This window comes from Panthera onca, chromosome D3 (assembly GCF_046562875.1).
Source record: "Panthera onca isolate mPanOnc1 chromosome D3, mPanOnc1 haplotype 2, whole genome shotgun sequence".
NCBI classification, from domain to species: Eukaryota; Metazoa; Chordata; class Mammalia; order Carnivora; family Felidae; genus Panthera; species Panthera onca.
In genome coordinates this window covers 72,384,707-72,405,421 of record NC_138350.1, presented here as the reverse complement: position 1 = coordinate 72,405,421, position 20,715 = coordinate 72,384,707, and the positions used below count along the sequence as shown (strand labels likewise).

The following is a 20,715-nucleotide window of genomic DNA, read 5'->3' as shown; positions in this document are numbered from 1 at the left end:
CAGGATACATTAAGCCTGTGAGAGCAGAGTAGGCCACTGTGGCTGGAGTTTAGTGAGAGGGGAAGGCATCCTAGGTGAGGTCAAGGCAGCAGACAACCTAATCACGGCTTGTCAAGCTGGCATAAGGAATGGTATGGAATGCTATTTTCGGACTCCAGATAGGGAGCAATAGGATTGCTTTGGCTGCTGTGTGGAAAATGTAGAAGTGCAGAAGTGGGAGTCAGGGGCCAGTGCTCATTCAGGCAGGAATGATGGTGACGTGGACAGTGTTTGTTTAATGAGTGAATAAAGGAGGAAAGGATCAGAGCAAAGGCCTCTTTAGTCCTAGAACTGTTTAGTATTCTCTTGTTCAAAGCACTTCTAATTTTCTCATTGCAGGAACGTCCTTAATAATAGATAACATATTTATCTTTTGCTAATAAATAATCTTTAGCTAATAAATGAAGATAAGGTATCAGTTAACAACACTGTTCCATTTTTTTGGCTAATTTGAGCAGATACAATTGATCCTTAAACACAGGTTGGACTGTACAGGTCCACTTATATGCAGACTTTTCTTTGATAAATACAGTGCAATACTATACATGTATTTTCTTTTCCTTATGATTTTCTTAATAACATTTTCTTTAGCTTACTTTGTTGTAAGAATACAGTATGTAATACATACAACATAGAAAACATGTATTAATCAACTGTTTATGTTATCCATAGGACCTCTGGTCACAGTAGGCCATAAGTAGTAAAGTTTTGGGGAAGTCAAAATTATATATATGTGTATATATATATGTTATATATGTATATATATATGTGTATTTTCGACTGTGTGGCAGTTAGGTGCCCCTCACCCCCACATTGTTCAAGGGTCATCTGTATTTAGATATTGATTGGATAAAGATTGCTAGGGAGCAAAAAGCAAACAGAAGAACTTTACATGTTAGCAAATAGACTTACTGATGAGAATAGTCTCTTCAGTATGATAATTAGGTTTATGTTGTAAGTTAGTGCTTCAGATCTATCCAAATATGATAGAACCTTTTGAGAGGGCTGGGCTTGGATTTCATGCTAATAATGAAGGTAGATTTGGAGTCATAGTAGCCTATGCTGTGGCTTTGGCAAGATTTATTTTGGATGCCCAGGTTTTTTTGTTGGCAATTGAGGTCTATTTCACTGAGTTTCATAGGTCCTGAAGAGTTCCCTGACATTGTAGACTGTAAGTCAGTAAGAGAATTAAGCCCTACAGCAAATGATTTGTGTGACTATCTCCACCATTCTCCCAAGGATGTGTATACAGTTAGTGCCAACCCAGATGTAAAGGAGATAATGAATTCCACACAGTACATGGCCTAGTTTGAGTAGAGCTGCTCTTCAGTATTTGGTTGAAACTCATTTCTGTCTTTTGTTGTAAGTTCTTTAATGACCTCATATTAACTAAAACTGCAAGAAGTTATTTTTCAAGTAGAACTCCTCAAAACTTGTTTTCAGTGATGAATTTCAGTCCTCCACCTCTTCAATTAACTACAAGTATAAGTCCTTTTTAATGAGCTCAAAATGTAGTCTGTCTCCTCTTTTTAATATCTCATTGATCTCCTTAAAAAAGAATCTTGCTCTTAGCAAATTATACTAAGTGGATTTTCAGTACAAAATCATAGATCCCAGATATTTTTTCTTTATTTTTTGTAAAAGCCTATGAAGTTTGCAGAACTTTGTGAATGTATTTTTTTAAAAACCCACTGGATTGTACACTTATAAATGGTGAATTTTACGGTGTGTGAATTATATACCAGTTAAACGAAATCAAAGATTGTAAAGCAGTTTGCATTATTGGCTTTTGATTTTGTGGAAAGGCACTAAGTATAGGCTACTGTACATATTCTGGAACAAAATGAAATTATTTTTTTGATGATATTCTTGGTTTGCTCTAAATGTACCACTCAGGCTCCCCTCTTTGTGAACCAGGGAATGGCTTTTCTCCTGAGAAAGCTTAATAGGTTTAAGTTCCTAATTTTCAGTAGCATGCTCAAAAACACATTAATGCTGATAATAGAAAGAGCAGGTATTTATTCAGAATTGACATACCAATGTTGCCATAAAACCTACAGCTATTTTGTTGTCTTCTCCCAGAACGTAAGCTCTGAGGCAGGGATTTTTGTGTTTTGATGATAAGTGTATACCCAGCATACAGTCAGTGCCTGGCACGTAGTAGGCACTCGGTATTTGTTCAATGACTGAGTGAAAGCAGCATTATACATGCATTATCTTGTGTGATCTTTGTAAGAATCTTATGAATGGTTATTGTTATCATCCTCATTTACAGATGAGGAAAGTGATCCCAGAAAAACAAAGTTCTCAAATTGGGGCATGAATATCTCTTGGGGGATGTACTATATGGAAAGCCATGGAAATAAAATGATGAATGATACTTGGAAGTATCAGTTTTATTTGAGCATTTTGGGTAGGTAGAGCAACATTTTTTACATTAAAACATGGCTAATTTTTAAAAGTGCAAAATTTGCAAGGATTTTAAAGGTGAAATGAGTCCTTTTGGTTCTTGGCATAGAATATGTACAATTTTGAACTGTCATTCAGTTTTATTTCAAAGCTAGGCTGGAAAAAGTGGTATTTAGAATATATAAGTTCCTGCTGTTCAAAACTATGCTGTGTAAAGGCTTCCATAGTACACACAACACGCATGGTTTTAAAGGAGTGTTTCTATATTCTTAACTTCTAGAAGTATACTCTTTCGTGTAGTTGACCTGAGCGTGCCCCGGGATGGAGGTACAAACTCTTTTTACCCCAGTTGCCCTTTTGTAGTCCACCTTCTCCCATTTTACATAAGAGCATACTTTTTTTACTAGCCTGTCGTATTACCATGGTGCAAAATGTTTGATCTCCAGTAAAGGAATAATTTGAAATACTGGTGTCGATGCCGAGAAAATGAATTACTTGGTAACAGTCAAGACTTTCTGTCAGTAAAGTTCTTTGTCTAAAATTTACAGAGCACTTTATGTAGACTTCGATTATTAAAAATTTTTGATGGTTCACTATGCGATATTTTGACATATAACTCAAAAGAAGTTCAAAGAATTGACTGAGAAGAAAACTCATTCTATTTACTCATTTATGCAAATAGGGTTTCTTGCTGTTACATCTACAAAAAATGAAGGATAGGAATGGAATTGGTACTAAATCTTGGGCCTATTCTGTCATCTGTCCCAGCCCATGAAGTTATTAAAAAAAATTTTTTTTTTAACGTTTATTTATTTTTGAGAGGTGGAGAGACAGAGCATGAGCTGGGGAGGGACAGAGAGAGAGGGAGACACAGAATCAGAAGCAGGCTCCAGGCTCTGAGCTGTCAGCGTAGAGCCCAACGCAGGGTTCGAACCCATGAACTGCAAGATCATGACCTGAGCCGAAGTTGGACACTCAACCGACTGAACCACCCAGGTGCCCTGAGGTTTTTTTTTAAATAAAAAATTCTCTTCTTTAATGCATCTAACTTTTATCTCATTCATTAGCATGTAATTTACTATTTAGGGGCAGTTATATACTAGTGATGTAGTAAAGCAAAAGACATTTTTTAATCACTAAGTACTTTATGGTCACAAAAAGTAAAAAAAAATAATCTCATGACTTATGATCAACTAAAGGTTTTCAAGTTTAAAAGAGGAAATAACTTTGGGAATGGAATTATTAGCTCAAAGAGAAAAAGGAGTGAAACAAAATGTGTACTTACTGAAAAGTTTGTTCATGTATAAGTGGTTGATGGTGAGTATATTTAGATTGTTAGATACATTGTAAAGTGATAGGTTTATTAAAGTGTCAGTACTTAAAATGTGTAGTAAGTGCATTCTTTGCAATCACTTACATTACAGTTTGAAATAGTCTTGATGTCAGCTTTGAAATGTAGGTGAGATATATATTTTCAAAAATTTTTTAGCTGGTAGGAATGCAAAAATGTTTGAAAATCACCCGTTTATAAAACACATGCTCTTCCTCCACCTCTTTAATTATCCTCTTTTCTAGCCTCAGTCAAGTTAGACCAACCAAAAGGCAACATGGTAATTAGATCACACGGGTGCTTAGTCCCTTTAAGAATCACCTTCACCAAGTTTCCTTTAAATTTTATATTCTTGGCTTTTATGGAAGGCCACTGAAAAAGAAAAAGCATTTGAAATTTGCTTAGTTTTGTTGTGATGTTAGTGTCTCTAATTTTTTTTTCTAGATTTAATACTAGGACAGCTTTGTTTCCCTTATTAATTGGTATACTTCCTTCTCTCTGACGTGATATCTATATAATTTAATGTTTCTCTTTTCACCCGGGATCCTAAAAATTTCAGATCCACTTTTGATGCTCAGCTCTAGTATTGATCACTATTAATCTTTTCAAAAGGAAATTTGTTTTCTCCCTGCTGCTGATTTTTTAAAAATTAATTTATATTGTGTGTTCTTTCTGAATGTACAAAGATCCTTTTCAGAGATACTTATTGGAAAGGGATGAAGTAAACATTTTTTTTAAAATTAAAAAGATTTGTTTTTGTATTCCTTCCAGCACCTAAGAGGAAAGAATAGTCTCAAAAATTATTTGAGTTATTTGAGTATTTCCACCCTAATATACACATTATTATAAAATACATTAAATTTTGGTTTGAGGGTTAGCCTGTATACTGAGATTAATCAAGGTTGGAAACTTTTTCTAATATTAGAACGTGTGTTTGCAAGTTTAATTTTGTGATATAAGAAACTTCTGCTTTACTTTTTCTTATGCTGAAAGGGAAGATTACAATTATAAGAGCCTTAATCTTGTCCCATTAAAAAAAGTGTTTGCTTGGGGCACCTGGGTGGCTCAGTCTGTTAAGCGTCTGACTCTTGATGTCCACTCATGTCTTGATCCCAGGTTCGTGGGATTGAGCCACGTGTCGTGCTCGCGTTGAGCATGGAGCCTGCTTGGATTCTCTGTCTCCCTCTCTCTCTCAAAACCAAAACCAAAACCAGTGTTTGCTTTATAATTTATAAGTTTATGGCAGATTGGTAGTTATTTAGAAGGATTCAGACACACAGCTGGGCATAGTGACTCTTTGGCACTCTTCAGGTGAGAGTGGTAATAAAATTTACTGTTTTTGTGACAGTTTCTGGGAAAACCAGTTAGTCCAGTTTTTCAGATTACATGCTACTGTTTTGGAATACAAAATTCATTAGTGAAAAATTCTGTCTTCTGAGCTTTCAAGCCAGGTAAAAGGAGAAAACATAATAAAAACCAGAGTAAGATCAAGAGAAAAGTAATACAGCATACTCTTGAAATATCTCTTACTCCCAGTGAGGAATGCACTACCTCATCAGTCAATGGGAATTGTGTATTTTGAATATTTGTAGCCAGCTTTTTCTTCTAATTTTTACTTCTTACACCAAAAACATGTTAATGAAAAAAACAACAACAACCTTACCATTGTAGAACCAATAGTTTTATATGTTTCATGCTTCCTTCCAGTCTTTGTGGCTTCAGGATTCATTTAGAAATAGTCCCTGCTGTCTCTAGTCATCCTTTGTAACAAAGGGAATCTTAAGAGGCTCCACTGTTTGTGCATACAAACAGTTGCACCGTATTTCTGTGTCGATTGATGCCATCTTGTTCTAATACCAGCTGAGCACATCGTTCTTTTTTAAAGAATGAAAACATTAAAAACCAAACAGGGTATTGTTTAGTGATCTATACTAATTATAACTAGTGACAGGAAAAGTTCTCCGTGAGCTTCTTTAGGATAAAATATTGACTATTTCATAGTTTGGGTGGCTTCACTTATGGCCTCAGAATGCTCTAGATGTCATAAATCAGAGGTGTCCAAACCTTCTGTGCATCACAGAATTACTAGGAGAGCTTTTAAAAATACACCTTCCTAGCCTTCACACTTTTAAAGATGGCATCCTAAGTGGTAATTTTGCAGCCTGTCAGTCAAATTTGCTCACTTTTAAATCCAAGTTTTTGAAAATATGTCTACAAAGCTAAGAAAGCTAAATACCTAAGAAATAGTCTTATTTAAGATGAGTATGTCTCGGGGCGCCTGGCTGGCTCAGTTGGAAGAGCAGGTGATTCTTCGTCTTGGGGTTGTGGGTTAGAGCCCCAAGTTGGGTGTAGAGATTGCTTAAAAAAAAAAAAAAAAACAAACCTAAACTAAATAAAAAAGAAGACTATATCTCCTAAAGGTAAGCACATACATTGGGTGAAAATTGAATAAGATAAAGGAATGACAAGTACATACAGAGAAGAAGGGGTGGAGGGAACGAAGGTGGAGAGGGTGGTGATGGAGACATATTTAGTAGCGGGTCCAAATCCTACTGTAATTGTGATAATTGTCACTTTATTTGGATGCTTACCTTTCTAGGCCTTGATAACATTCCTTAAGCAGAGTTCACAAACCTCAACACTTATAGGCCTCAGGTAATGCAAATATGAGTTGTTGAATTTTGCTAAAGGAGAACCTTGACACCTCTTGTGAGCAGCTATACTAATTAATTATGGCCTCTTGTGGCCAAATCAAGTCTGGTATTTCTAGATCTTTGAGTTTTAAAGAGAAGTAGAATCTGGGTTTTATGTGATATCTCCATATTTGCAGATGTTGGCTTATTTATTAGACACTAAAAACTGAACGAAATACATTTATGAGTTAAACTTCATCCTCCTGCAACCAGTTTGCAAATCTTTGTTTTAGAGTAGTCATTCTGCAAGTACTTCCTGGAGCAGTCAGCATCACCTGAGATCTTAATAGAAATGCAAATTCCCAGGGCCTACCTCAGATCTCTACTGAATCAGACTCTCTAGGAGTGAGGCCCAGGAATCTGTGTTTTAATAAACCCTCTGTGTGGTTCTGATGTGTGCTGAAGTTTGAGAACCAGTGTTTTGGAGTCTGGAAGTTGATAACACAATTTTTATCTGGGGATAGTTGTAAAGACAGAAGTTCATTGAATATCCTGCAGATTTATCAAGTATATTTCTATATAAAAAATATCAGGTATGTTGTCTTCAGATACAGATGGCCTTTTATATATGTTTTTTGCCAGAATCAGAACCCACAATGATTAAATCACATTTTGTTCTTTTTGTCCCCCCCACCTTCCTTGCCCCTGTATACCCCATGGTTAGAGCCTTGCAAATGAACTTAAAAGGAACTCTGCCACGTTTTGACTTCACTAGAACACATCTTAGATTTTATTTACTGATTGATTAAAAGTAGGGGGATGGGTTAAATAGGTGATGGGGATCAAGGAGTGCCCTTGTGAATTGAGCACCAGCTATTGTATGGAAGTGAATTGCTGTATTTTACACCTGAAACTAATATTACACTGTATGTTAATTAACTAGAATTTGAATAAAAACGTAAAGTAATGGATAATGAATTAATAAAAAAGAATTCAAATTATATTTATATGTAATATTTATTAACAAAAACATGCTTATATTCACAGGGTAAACCAGACTTGAATACAACATTGCCAATTAGACAAACCGCATCAATTTTCAAACAACCAGTTACCAAAGTCACAAATCATCCTAGTAATAAAGTGAAGTCAGACCCACAACGAATGAACGAGCAGCCACGTCAGGTAAGGATCTACTTGGTTCTCCAATCTTATTTGTCAGACAATTCTGGTGTTTTTACCAGACATAGTTCAAGTAAACCGGTTAAAATGGAAAACATTTGGAAAGAAAATTGTTTTATGTTCCTAGGCTATTACATGAATACTGGAGAATAAGTCTAATAATATTTAGGTTAAATGTTTTAAGAAAAAAGTTAATTAAAAATGAATCTAAATTAATATTATGTTCTACATTTTTGTGTTTTTGTGTGGTAATGTACATCAGATTTGCTTTTGCTAATCTTAGTTTAGATTATCTTTCCAGGGATAATATTTCCTAGGAGGCTGAAGCATGCAGTTTGTGTTGCTTAGTTTAAAAATATTTTCAATTTTATAGAAACTACTTTTTGTTCTGATTTCTTATTATATGACAGCCATCCCTCCCCTTTTGAAAAACAATTAAATAAACTTTGTCAATAAGGTATATTGTCCTGTGACTTCCATTTTTGCGGAAATTCAGTTTAATAAATTTCTCTTTCTTTATGGCTTCAAACTGTATTGCACCAGAATCTGTTCTTAGGAAAAAAGTATTATCTGAAAGGCCTCCCTGCTGTTTAATAATGCCATATAGCCAGGGGAGGGAGACTTGATAAAATGCTTACCTTTCCAAGTAACCTTGCTTATTCATTCCCTAATTGTGGTCAAAAAGTTTAGGTACTTCGGGAATTTTTAGTAGCAATTGGGGTGAGGGAGTGGAGGGAGAAACATCTGTGCATATTTTTTCTCTCCTTTCTCTGCCTCCTCCCACTTACAGATTAGAAATGCTGATTTACCTACGACGATTATCTTTTGCTCTCATATTCCCCGTTTAGATGCCTCACTCCACCTTTTCATTTGAATTTTGTTTTTCACTAGTCCCTCAAGTGTCTCATCTCCAGACTTCATAAAGGATTGGGCCAAAACTTTCAGACAGTTGCTCTAGAAGAAACTACCTAAAGAAATTCAGTTCCCACATCCTCTGTAGTGTTTTTTCCTCTTCAGGTGAGCCAGGAAAACAGAAGATATTTGGAGCCACATTGGATCAGCATCTTGCTATAGATGTCTCAAGATTTGAAGTTCTAAACTTGCTTTACTGTTGGTCCCCAAGAGATTCAACAGGGGCCATGTAAGTGTATCACATCCAATATAAAAGATGCGTACCTGCATGTGCCTTTAGGCTCTTGTCACCACTTAGGTTTTCTTTGGGCCATTCAGCATTCTGTGCCAGGCTTTTCCCTTCTGTTTTACTACTGCACCCAGTGAGAGTCACCACACTGCTGGTAGTGTTAGTATACTCATTACAACAGGGAAGGAATTCTGCCATTCTGAACTTTGCCCACCTTGATAAAGCCATTCCCCGATTATGTTCTTTCTTAGATACTGTCTAAAGTCTTGAACATCTTGTCCTTTGGCATTTTGGTGATTTTTAAATCATTTCCTTGTAAAGATTTTTATCAATTGAAATTTTTCAAAGTTTATATGTGGGTAAGACAGTTTGCTTCAAAAAGCTCGAAAGATAAAGAAAGTGGAATAACTATTAATAATAGTTTCATATTGGAAATTTGAGTTACCTTATTGAGAATAGGTAGTAGATGGATTTTATCCTCATCTTTTCTTTGCCAAGTCATTCTCAATATAGTCTCTAAACCCAAATATTTTAAAGACCAATTGAGTAGCAAATTACGATTATTTAAACAGTAATTCTTTTCTGTACCTAAGTTCAGTCACAGATTTTAACAACTGTAGTAATTGTATTTACTGGGTGTTTACCTGGCTGTAGGGGACACTGGTAACGGAGATTTTTAAAGCTGAAATAATCAGGTTAGTTGCTCCTTATTCACTGATACATTGAGTAGTTTTACATTTTCCTCTTTTATTAAAGTTTCTGAGATTGTTCTCAAATGAAAAGAATATACCAAAAGAGCTAAATCCCACCTCCTTCCCCTGCCCCCACCCCCAAATCTTATATCATTTTCAACTCAGATCTATTGAGGATTTTATCTTCCTTTTTGCTTGCATAGACGAGAAGTGTTAAAATTATTTAGGAGGTTACGTCCTCAAAAGTTTGAACTGTTTCTTACTTTATCCTCACATCACCTGGTGGTTTTTGCTGGGTGTTTTTGATTATACCAAGACATTAGTTGTCTTTCCCCCAGCTTTATCTTCAACATAAGAACTGAGGGAATATTTGACTACTGTCTCACTAATGGGATTTCAAAATAAAGGACAGGGCGTTGGGCAACTATAGGAAAATAGAGACAACTTCTATATTATTGTTTGAGAAATCATAATCTGTCATTCTGACTATCTCATTTTAGATTCAGGCTTTTTAGTAAAGGAAAGATGTTGATTTAAGTTATATTTTGGTGTATATATGTCAGATATGTGCTAATCAACTATTGTTGAGGAGGTAGTTGACAAAAAAAATAAAACATGTAGGCAAAAATAATTCTTCCACTGTGCTTTCACACAGCCTGGTTGAACTAGATCGGCAGTATGAGTTGCCACATACTCCATTTGGAGAACTTCTTTTGATCATCCAGTAAATAAACTAGACAGAGTGGTTTCTGGTTTTGAGATAGATATAAATGTTTTTGTTTCTTAACCATGTCGCAGTCTTTTAATAAAGTATTCAATCTAGTGGTATTGTAATACTTAGAGACCTAGGACTGGGATTGGATTTTTGGATCTTAACTAGGTTCTACGTTGGATAATTTGAAGTGATTAGTTTCCATGTGATGCAATCACAGAAATGAATAATTCTGTCTTACGTGACAAACATCCTATGCCTGTATCTTTGTGTGGCTGTCTGATTTGATTTCTGTAAAATATATGAATTATAAATTTCTAGTGTATTGATTCCTTGAAAATACCTTAGCTTTAAAATTGCAAATTAGGGTATGTAAGCAAAAGTGCATTAAATGGAATTCAGCAATAATATCTGCCTATAATTAAAACCTAGTTATGATAGGGTAAGTAGACATTTATATATACACACACACACACACACACACACACACACACACACACACACATATATATATATACTATCAGCATATTTGATAAGTGCTTGTCTTTCCCTTAGATTAAACAGAAATCTGGAGTGGGGTGGGGAAACTCGACCAACTATAAGACTATTATCCCAAATAGTAAGATCATTGAAATGTTCTTATTTGGTCATATATATAAAACACCTCCAAAAATCTTTTTAATATGACGTAATTATGATTTTGCTGTTAAGGCTGTCTTTCCTAGCTTTCTCCCCTCAGTATATGAAGAACTTACATTTCTGTTTCCTTCTCATTTCTTTGATCCTGTCATCTTTGATAGTTTCTGGTCTCTCACCTTTTCTTTTATCCTCAACTCAAAGAAACTTCATTTTTGAGCCATTACTTCTTCCTTTTAATTATTATATTATAGGATGCTCATAGGCTGGAGGTGTTTTTGATAGTCTTTGAATATTAATTACATTTCTTCACTTTTTTTTAACCAAAAAATAAATATTTAAGAATTAGCAAAAAAGTGGATTTAAATGTTCTATTCGATCCTAGATTTTTTTCCTTTTATTTGCTAATTCTTCTTTCAAAAGATATGAAATTTTCTTTTACTCCCTTCTAGAAGTCAGCCTTTTTTTTTTTTTTTAGAATGCTTTTTTCCCAGCTTTATTGAGATATAATTGACACACAACATTGTCTAAGCTTAAGGTCTACAACTGATGATTTGATACACATATACATTGCAAAATGATAACCACAATAAGGTTAGTTAACACATCCATCACTTCACATAATTGCCATTTTTGTTGTGGTGGTGGTGGTGAGAACATTTAAGATCTTTCTTAGCAACTTTCAAGAATACAATACAGTATTGTTAACTATAGTCACCATGCTGTGTGTTAGGTCCCCAGAACTTCTCTTATAACTGGAAGTTCATACCCTTTGACCAACACCTGCCCATCCACCCCCACACCTGGCCACCACCAATCTACTCTTTGTTTCTAATAGTTCAGCTTTTTTAGATTCTACATATAAGTAAGATCATATATGTCTTTCTCTGCCTGGCTTACTTCACTTAGTATAATGCCCTTGAGATTCATCCATGTTGTCAGAAATGGCAGGATTTCCTTCTTTTTTATGGCTGATAATATTTCTTTATCCATTCACCCATTGATAGACACTTACATTGTTTCCATGTCTTGACTATTGTGAATAATATTGCAGTGAACATGGGAATACAGATATCTCTTCAAGACAGTAATTTCATTTCCTTTGGATATATACCAAGAAGTGGGATTGCTGGATCAAATGAGAGTTGTATTTTTAATTTTTTGAGAAACCTCCATACTGTTTTCCATAGTAGCTATGCCAGTTTACATTCCCAGCCGTATACAAGTGTTCTCTTTCCTCCACATCCTTGCTAGCATTTAATATCTCTTGGCTCTTTGATAGTAACCAAGAATGGATATTTTAAAATATGTTAGAAGAAACTTTTAAGGTGAAGTTAAATTTTAAAAACATATACACTTTAAAGACATTGTGTATGAAAAGTTTGTAAAATATTTCAGTGTTTAGTTACCATAACCTAGGAAATTACTCTTCATTCTAGACATTCTAAGAGCATTTACTTTTTCGTAATCTTGAAAGGTTATTTCTAGTATAGACTTGTTTTAGTTTTTTTATGATTGAGAAATAGAGAAGCTAAAGCACAGAGTTCCGTGGAGGATGTTATATTCCTTTTCTCTAGACAAAAAAATTAGCTTCCTGGGCAGAGGAAGTGGATGACGTGTTGTCCTGAAATACTTAAAAGCATTATTCTGGGTGGTGTAGGAGGAGAGGTGCCGTAGACAAAGGATCAAATAAATAGTACAGACATATGCTATAGGTGTTCCAGAAGGTGATTTTACTGTGGCTAGGGTGGTTGGGGAAATCTTTAGAAGAGATACAGGACATATGCCGGACGTTGCAGATTGAGTGGGATTTAGAAAAGCAGATGGGAGGGCGAGGACGTTCCAACTAGGGAGAGTAGTGTTAGCAAAGCTATTGTAGTGGGAATGGGCAGGGAATGAAAAGACAAGTTGTTTGCAGATCAGGGTTTTCATGGGATCAGGGTTTTCATGGGAAGTAGTGGGAGCTGAAAATGTTGTAGCGCATTTCCTTAAGTGCCAATCTTTACAAATTTTAAAAATGTTATAATTTCCTATATTTATAAGAGAAAGATATTTGGGATAGACAAAAAAATTCTCATCATTCCTTTTTTGTAATTCAATTATAGTATTTTAGCATTTTATATGTATATATATATTTTAATTTTTTTTTAATGTTTATTTTTGAAAGAAACAGAGTGTGAGCGAGGGAGGGACAGAGAGAGGGAGACACAGAATTCGAAGCTGGCTCCAGGTTCTGAGCTATCTACACACAGCCCGACACAGGGCTGAAACCCATGAACCACAGGATCATGACCTGAGCTGAAGTCGACACTCAATCGACTGAGCCACCCAGGCGCCCCAGCATTTTTTATATTTTTTCAATCTTTTAATGCATCTTTTGATGATATGTATGGGTATATATATACATATATATATATATATATATGCACGTATATACATATATATATACACACGCATATATATGTACATATGTACACACAAACACACATGCTTAATATTTATACATACCATTATATACAATTTTAGCCATGTTTTATATAGTTTATGTGCTATAACTTTATAATTAATTTATATTATTCCAACAACTGTGTATTATGCTAGCATATGATTTACTTAATCATTTTCATATTACTATTTCTATTTTTCACTATTGTAGGTAGTACTCCAGTGAGTATCTTTATATAGATAAGATCCTTCCTATATCTTACATTGTTTCATCAGACTAGATTCCCAGAAATACAATTAGTATGAATGTCTGTGAGTTTTGACTCACACTGGCAAGTAGATTGCCAAAAGGTTGCACCAATTTAAAAGTCTACGGATGGGGCGCCTGGGTGGCTCAGTCAGTTAAGCGTCCGACTTCAGCTCAGGTCATGATCTCACATTCCGTGAGTTCGAGCCCCGCGTCGGGCTCTGGGCTGATGGCTCAGAGCCTGGAGCCTGCTTCCGGTTCTGTGTCTCCCTCTCTCTCTGCCCCTCCCCCGTTCATGCTCTGTCTCTCTCTGTCTCAAAAATAAATAAACGTTAAAAAAAAAAATTAAAAAAATAAATAAAAGTCTGTGGACAAGTTATGTGCATTCCAGTTTTAGCTTTTCTTCATTGTCACTGTGTATTATCAGTGCTTTCTCTTGTTGGTAGCTCAGTGTATAAAAATGGTATTTCATTTTAAATTTTCACTTATTTGAATACTTCTGAAGTTGAACAAACCAAAGCATTTGTGTTTAACTTTGCAAATGAGAAATGTTTAGAGGATTTTGAACAAGGGAGTAGCTTTTTTTATTTTACCCCTGTGAACTGAATGTGAGCATATCTCCTTGTGGCCTAAAGCTAATGCCAGTGTCTGTACACCCCAGACACATTCCCCCTACCTTCTCAGACATCTCACTCAATGGATTATTTCATACGTATGTTTCACTGTCAACTTCTCTTGCGAAACTGGCTTCTTCCCAAAAGCTTTTAAATATACACAGATCTTCCCCATTTTAAAAAGGTATTCATTTTACTCTGTGTCCCTTTTGCAATTTGTTTTCTCTTTTCCTTTTACAGTACAACTTCTTGGAATTGTGTGTATTTAATATCTACCTTACCTCTTAGTTTTGGTATCTCTGAAACACGACTCTTGTTCCCACTGCCCCGTGGATGTCTCTTATCAAGACTGCTGATGATCGCTATTAAATTGGATGGACAAATTTCCACCCTTAGATTGCAGTACTTAACCTGCTCTAGCTAGGCACTGTGACTACCCTGCCTTCTGAAATACTCTTTTATTCTGTAATGCTCTACTCTCTTGGTTTTCCTCCCTTTTTGTTTTTTCTTATTCCCCTTCTTAGGTTCCTTTTTCTCTACCCATCTTCCCAGGGAAAACTGTGCATTCTTCTTTGTATGTAAAGCCTGTGCAGATGATTTCATTCATTCTCATGGCTTCTGTTGTCATCTGTATGTTAATGATTTCCAAATCTATGTCTTCATTCTGAGCTCCAGTTGTTTGTATGTCTCCATCCACTAACATTATTTGCTTGCAAGTCTTACCAGCACTTGTGATTCATCTTGTGTAATCTCCTTCATCATCCTGTTTAACCGGCCCTTTCTTTTCTTTTCTTTTCTTTTCTTTTTTAATTTTTATTTATTTTTGAGACAGAGAAAGAGCATGAATGGGGGAGGGTCAGAGAGAGGGAGACACAGAATCTGAAGGAGACTTCAGGTTCCGAGCTGTCAGCACAGAGCCCGAGCGGGGCTTGAACTCACGGACTGTAAGATCATGACCTGAGCCGAACTCGGATGCTTAACCAACTGAGCCACCCAGGCACCTCCGGCCCTTTCTTCTATGTGCTTTGTTTATCTTAGTGAAGGTACCACTGTCCACTCAGCTGCCTAAGCCAGAACCTGAGCATCATCCTAGACTCTTCCGATCGTTTACCCTAAACCTCTGATTAGCCGACAAGTCCAATTGACTCTGTCTCCTGAATATTCACTTGCTCCATCCCTGTACCAGGTAAATGTCATTTCGTCTCATCTCTTTGCTTCTTATTCTCTTCAATTTATTCTTCATATTGCATCCAGAAACTCCACCTGACACGAAGATCTGACAGTGTTACTCTTCCCAAAAGCTTTCAATGATTCCTATAAAGTTTTAGGAAAAAAACCCCTAAGTATGATGTACAAAGTCAAAACACCTAACATGACTTACAGAGTCCTTCATGATTTGGCTTTTGCTTATCTTTTTGGCTTCACTTTCTTTTCTTGTTCTACATGCGAATCACATGAAAGTTTTTGCAGATTTTTGAACATGCTATTGATTCACTCCACTTCATGGCCGCCTCCTGCCCCTGCATCCCCTGGTCATATTTCATCCTGCTTTCTTTCCTACATTTAATTATCTATATTCTACTCCTCCCTCAAGTGTGAACTTAGATACCACTTTACCTGTTCCGAAAACCTCTAACTGATCAAGTCTGGGTTTAGAGATCCTCCTTAGCATCTCTCCCTTCTCCTTTTCTGATCTAACTGTATTAGTTACTCATCACTTTATCCACAATATCTCCATTATGTCAGTGTTTAATATGCATTTGTTGACTCAATGAATTAATTAGTGAATTTTTTTTAATTAAAAAATCTTTAATTGAGCCTTCAACCTGTGCCAGGCCCTTACCCAAGTAGTAGGGATACTTGAGTGAACAAAATAACAGCCCCTGATCTCATGGATCTTACCTTCTACTGTAATAGGAAGAGAGACAGACAAATATGTACATAATGTACCATGGTATGATAAGTGCAGTGAAAAAAAACACATAATATATGGTCTTCAAAAGCAGAGAAGTATGGAGGAGAACATTCTAGACAGAGGTCTTAATTTGGTTATTGTATGTAATATAAAGAATGACTTAAGGCTAGGAAAACACCAAGAAGCTATAGGAAATTAGGGCACAAATGATAAGATCTGCTTCATGCTGGTCATAAAGTAATGGATGAAATTTGTTGACTGTTCAGCGGTGCTTATGAGAAGAGTCTCAGAGGGGTGCCTGGGTGGCTCAGTCGGTTGGGCATCTACTTGGGCTCAGGTCATGATCTCACTGTTTGTGGGTTTGAGCCCTGCGTCGGGCTCTGTGCTGACGGCTCGGAGCCTGGAGCCTGCTTCAGATTCTGTGTGTCTGTCTGTCTCTCTCTCTCTGCCCCTCCCCCACTTGCTCTCTCTTTCTCTCTCTCTCTCTCTCTCTCTCTCTCTTTCAAAAGTAAAATAAAAAATTAAAAAAAAAAGTCTCAGAATTTAGGTAACTGGGAGAATGTTGTCACTGACAGGAATACGGAAATAATTGAGGCGGGTAGCTCATGGTGGTAGATGAGTACCTAGTTCTCTCTCTCTCTGCTCTCGTGTTCCCAACATAGTGTATCATGTTTTTAGTTAAATAGGTCAAATAGTCAGGGTTTACATTATTATGACTGGAAATATTCATGGGTAGGGCAGATAATGCCCAGTCATCATCTGAACGCTTTCATAATTTGTTGTTGTTAATCTTAAGAATTGTATGCTAGGTTTCCTTATAGTTCATCGTCTCTAATGCATCAGTACTTCTGCCACATGCCCATCAATCATATTTTTCTTATGCTGAAATCCATGGCATTCCTTGCTGTGTTTTTCCTGAGTCCCCTCTACCCCACTTGGGCTGAATTTGTTCTCTGGTCCTGCCATGTAGCTGCAGCTCCAGGGATTTCCTTTGCTGCACTTCTGCGTTGGAATTTTCTGGATTTCTGTCTTCCTCTGTCTTAATATATACCTTCTGCTGTAACTAATCCTCCAGTACCTTTCTCATAAAATATAGTGGGAGGTAAAGGTTTTGAGAATCTGCACGTTAGAAATAACTTTATTCTGCTTGGATGCAGTCTGGTTTGACCCAGCATCATTGACTGAAAAGTCCATTATTTTTCATTGGTCTGCATTGTCGAAATGCAAATGTGTAAAAGTCTTATGAAAGTTTTTCCACTCCCAGTTCTATTTTTGGTCTGTGTACATGTGAGTCAATTTCTACACTCAGTTCTTTTTCATTGGTCTGTCTTTTCTTTTCCAGTAGCTTACTGTCGTCATTATTATAGTTTCATAAGAATTCTTGATACTTGGTCATATGCATTTCCAGCTTTGTTAGTCTTGGTTCAGGATTATCTTGGTTAGTTTTGGCTCGTTGCATTTCTACATACGTTTTAGACTTACCTTGTCCAGTCTTTTTTTTTTTTTTTTTTTTTTTTTTAACGTGTATCTATTTTTGAGAGACAGGGTACCAGCAGGGGAGGGGCAGAGAGAGAGGGAGACGCAGAATCCTAAGCAGTCTCTGGGCTCCGAGCTGTCAGCACAGAGCCCGGCATGGGACTCGAACTCACGAACTGTGAGATCATGACCTGAGCCGAAGTCGGATGCTTAACCGACTGAGCTCCCCAGGCGCCCCAGATCTTACATATTTTTAAATGATTTCTAGATATTTGGTGTATTTTGATACTACTCTAAGTGATTACGTTAATTTCTTTAATTTTCTAGTTGTCTGTTGCTAATATGTAGAAATAAGCTGATTTTGCAAATTGTACTGATTTATCTTTCTAAATTCACTTATTAAGTAATCAACGAGTCTCTTCAACTTTGTACATGAACAAACATGGTCATCTGCAAATGAGAGTTTTATTTATTCCCTGCTGACCCTTAAACATTTGTTTGTTTGTTTGTTTGTTTGTTTGTTTTTTGTCTTATTTCACTGGCTAGGACTTCCAATATGATCTTGAATAAGAGTGATAACACGTATCCCTGTCTCATTGTGTTACCAGGGAATGTTTTTAATGTTTCTCCATTAAGTATACTTGCTGTAGGGTTGTTTTTGGTAAATACCCTTTGTCAGATTAAGGAAATTCACTTCTATTCCTAGTTTATTGAGGCTATCTTTCATAAATGGGTATTGAATTTTATCAAATTCTTTTCTCTATCTAGTTAAGTGCTGAAATGGTTTTTATTCTTTTCTGTTAATATCATGAATTATAGTAATTAGTTTATGTGGTGGATTGCATTGGTTGAGGTTTTTTTGAATGTTACACAAGCCTTGAATTTCTGGATTAAGCTAAATATGGTCATGATGTACTATCATTGTTATTGCTGTTTAGATTTGTTGTTATGTGGGTTAGAATTTTTTGCATTTATATTCACTAGAGAGACTGGCTTGTGTTTTCTCATAATTTTCAGTCTTCGGTATCAAGGTTTTGCTGGCTTTATAAAATAAGCTGGGAGGTGATCCTTCTTTTAACCTTCCCTGGAAGAGTTTGTATAAAATTGGTACTTTTCTTTATATGTTTGGAAGAATTAATTGTGAAGCATCTCAGCCTTTTTTTTTTTTTTTTTTTTTTTTTTTTTTTTTTTTTTAAATAGGAAAGCTTGAAATTACAGATTCAATTTATTTGATAGGTACATGGATAAATATTCACATTTTCATTTCTTCTTGTATCAGTTTTGAGAATATGTTTTTCTAGGAATTTGTGCATTTCATAATTTTCAGATTTAGTAGTCTAAGACTTCATAATATTTTGACAAGCATTACATGCCCACCTTGTGTAAGCTCGATAGCACTCCTGACAAAATTTGGACAAGGGGCTACAGCAGATGTACCACACCTGCATCCCCCTCAACTCTGAGTTTTGCTATTTGCTTCATTTTTCCAGCCTCTTGAGCCCAAATGGTTATCTTTTACACAGCCACACGAATCGAGCTTTTCCTTGATTTACATAGTAATTTTCTGGTCATGATCTTACCCTTTCTTCCTGGGCCACTCTCACAAAATAAGAAGGTAGCTTGGATTTGGCTTTTGATGTTTGCAGGCCATGGTATTTAAGTTAAGTTGTTTTTGCTGACCAGAACTAGACAACTCAGATATCATATGGGGTTGATTTGAAATAGAGCACTTTATAAACTGGCCAGTGAATTCCTTCTGGGCAGGAAACATCATTCTTCTGTATAGCCCTAACCCAGTGTCTTGCATATTTAGCTTTTCATGAGTCAGTGAATATAAAGTGCACATTTTCTGGGATTTGCTTTAGTCTACAAATACATGACAAGGTCCTTTGTTCCTTGATTAGAGTTAGCAAAAGCCTTAGAAAAGTGAATCAAATATTCATTGAATTTATGAAATCCTAACATTAGAAAATGAAAAATTCAATAAATATTTTATATTTTCAAAGAATTTACTCATGTATCATCAGTGTTTTGATGACCTTCTGAGATGGTTAAGACTGTTACTGGTAATTCTATTTTACTAGGGAAAATACATCCAAAGAGGTTAAATGACTTGCCTAAGACAGCACATCTGTTTAATAGTTGAGTCAGGACTAAAACATTCATCTCTCAAACCAGTGTCTTTCTGTTACCATGTACTCCTACTTAGCCACAAATTCATCCCTAAAACATTTGAGTGCCAACTCTGTGTCTAACATCATGCTCTTGATAGAGAGAAAGATTCTGCAGATTAACACTCTTTAAAATGGTGAGATGTTGAAGGTCATTTTTTTGGTTCTTCTATTTTACAAAGTATTAGCACTTTGGTCCTCAGACATTTTACTTATTTATTTTTAATGTTTATTTACTTTTGAGAGAGAGAGAGAGAGAGACAGCGCAAGTGGGGGAGGGGCAGAGAGCGAGGGAGACACAGAATCCGAAGAAGGCTCCAGGCTCTCAGATGCAAACTCACAAACCATGAGATCATGCCCTGAGCCAAAGTCAGAGACTTAACAGACCGAGCTACCCAGGCGCCACTTGTCCTCAGACGCTTTACAAGGTGTATCTATCACATTTATGTACTTTAAAGATTTGTTTTTGTTATGAAAAAAATGCTCATAGTCTTATTTCTTTGACTATTACCATTAGAAATTTTAATTTGTTGCTTAATAGTAATAGAAAATACAGAAATGTAAAGAGAACCATCATAAAAGGCAGAGTTTCGTAAGTCTTCTGCAGCAAGTGATTCAACAGTGAAGCAAGGTAAAAGAGGCTTGAATTAGGAATTGGATTTGGTAACTACAAGGCTACTGACCTTGGGCAGGTCATTGTTAACATAAAAATAGGAGTAGAGTCTAGAAGGAAGAGAATGGATGGAAGGTGGAGAAATCAGAGGGAAAGTTTCCCTCCTAGTAGAAAGAGGAAGTTGGAGCTGGTCTGAGGGAGAAGTGTGCACAAGGACATTTTTAGGTTATCAGTGTTGGAGTGTATCTGTCTCTTCAGAAGAAGCCCAAGGAGAGGAAGAGGGAAAATGGAAAATGTGGGAGGAGAAGTTGGGCAAATTGATGGGGCAAGGTCAGGAGAAGGCAGAAGGTAAGACCAAGAGCCCTGTGTAGGGATAATCTTAGAAAGGTAGCAGGGTGCTTACTCCTCTGAGACAGGAGAAAAGTCAAGGAGGGTAAATGGCTTAGAGGGGATCTACTGT

The 20,715-nt window shown here is 36.2% G+C and overlaps 1 protein-coding gene across 1 annotated transcript in view; it reads left to right on the top strand.

Annotated features, from left to right (window-relative positions):
- MBD2 (methyl-CpG binding domain protein 2) overlaps positions 1–20,715 on the top strand; it is a 65,502-nt gene that overhangs the window by 25,313 nt on the left and 19,474 nt on the right. Inside the window, exon 3 of the mRNA XM_060613885.3 lies at positions 7,459–7,596. Coding sequence (XP_060469868.1) covers positions 7,459–7,596 — 138 coding nt within the window. The remainder of the gene's footprint in view (positions 1–7,458; positions 7,597–20,715) is intronic.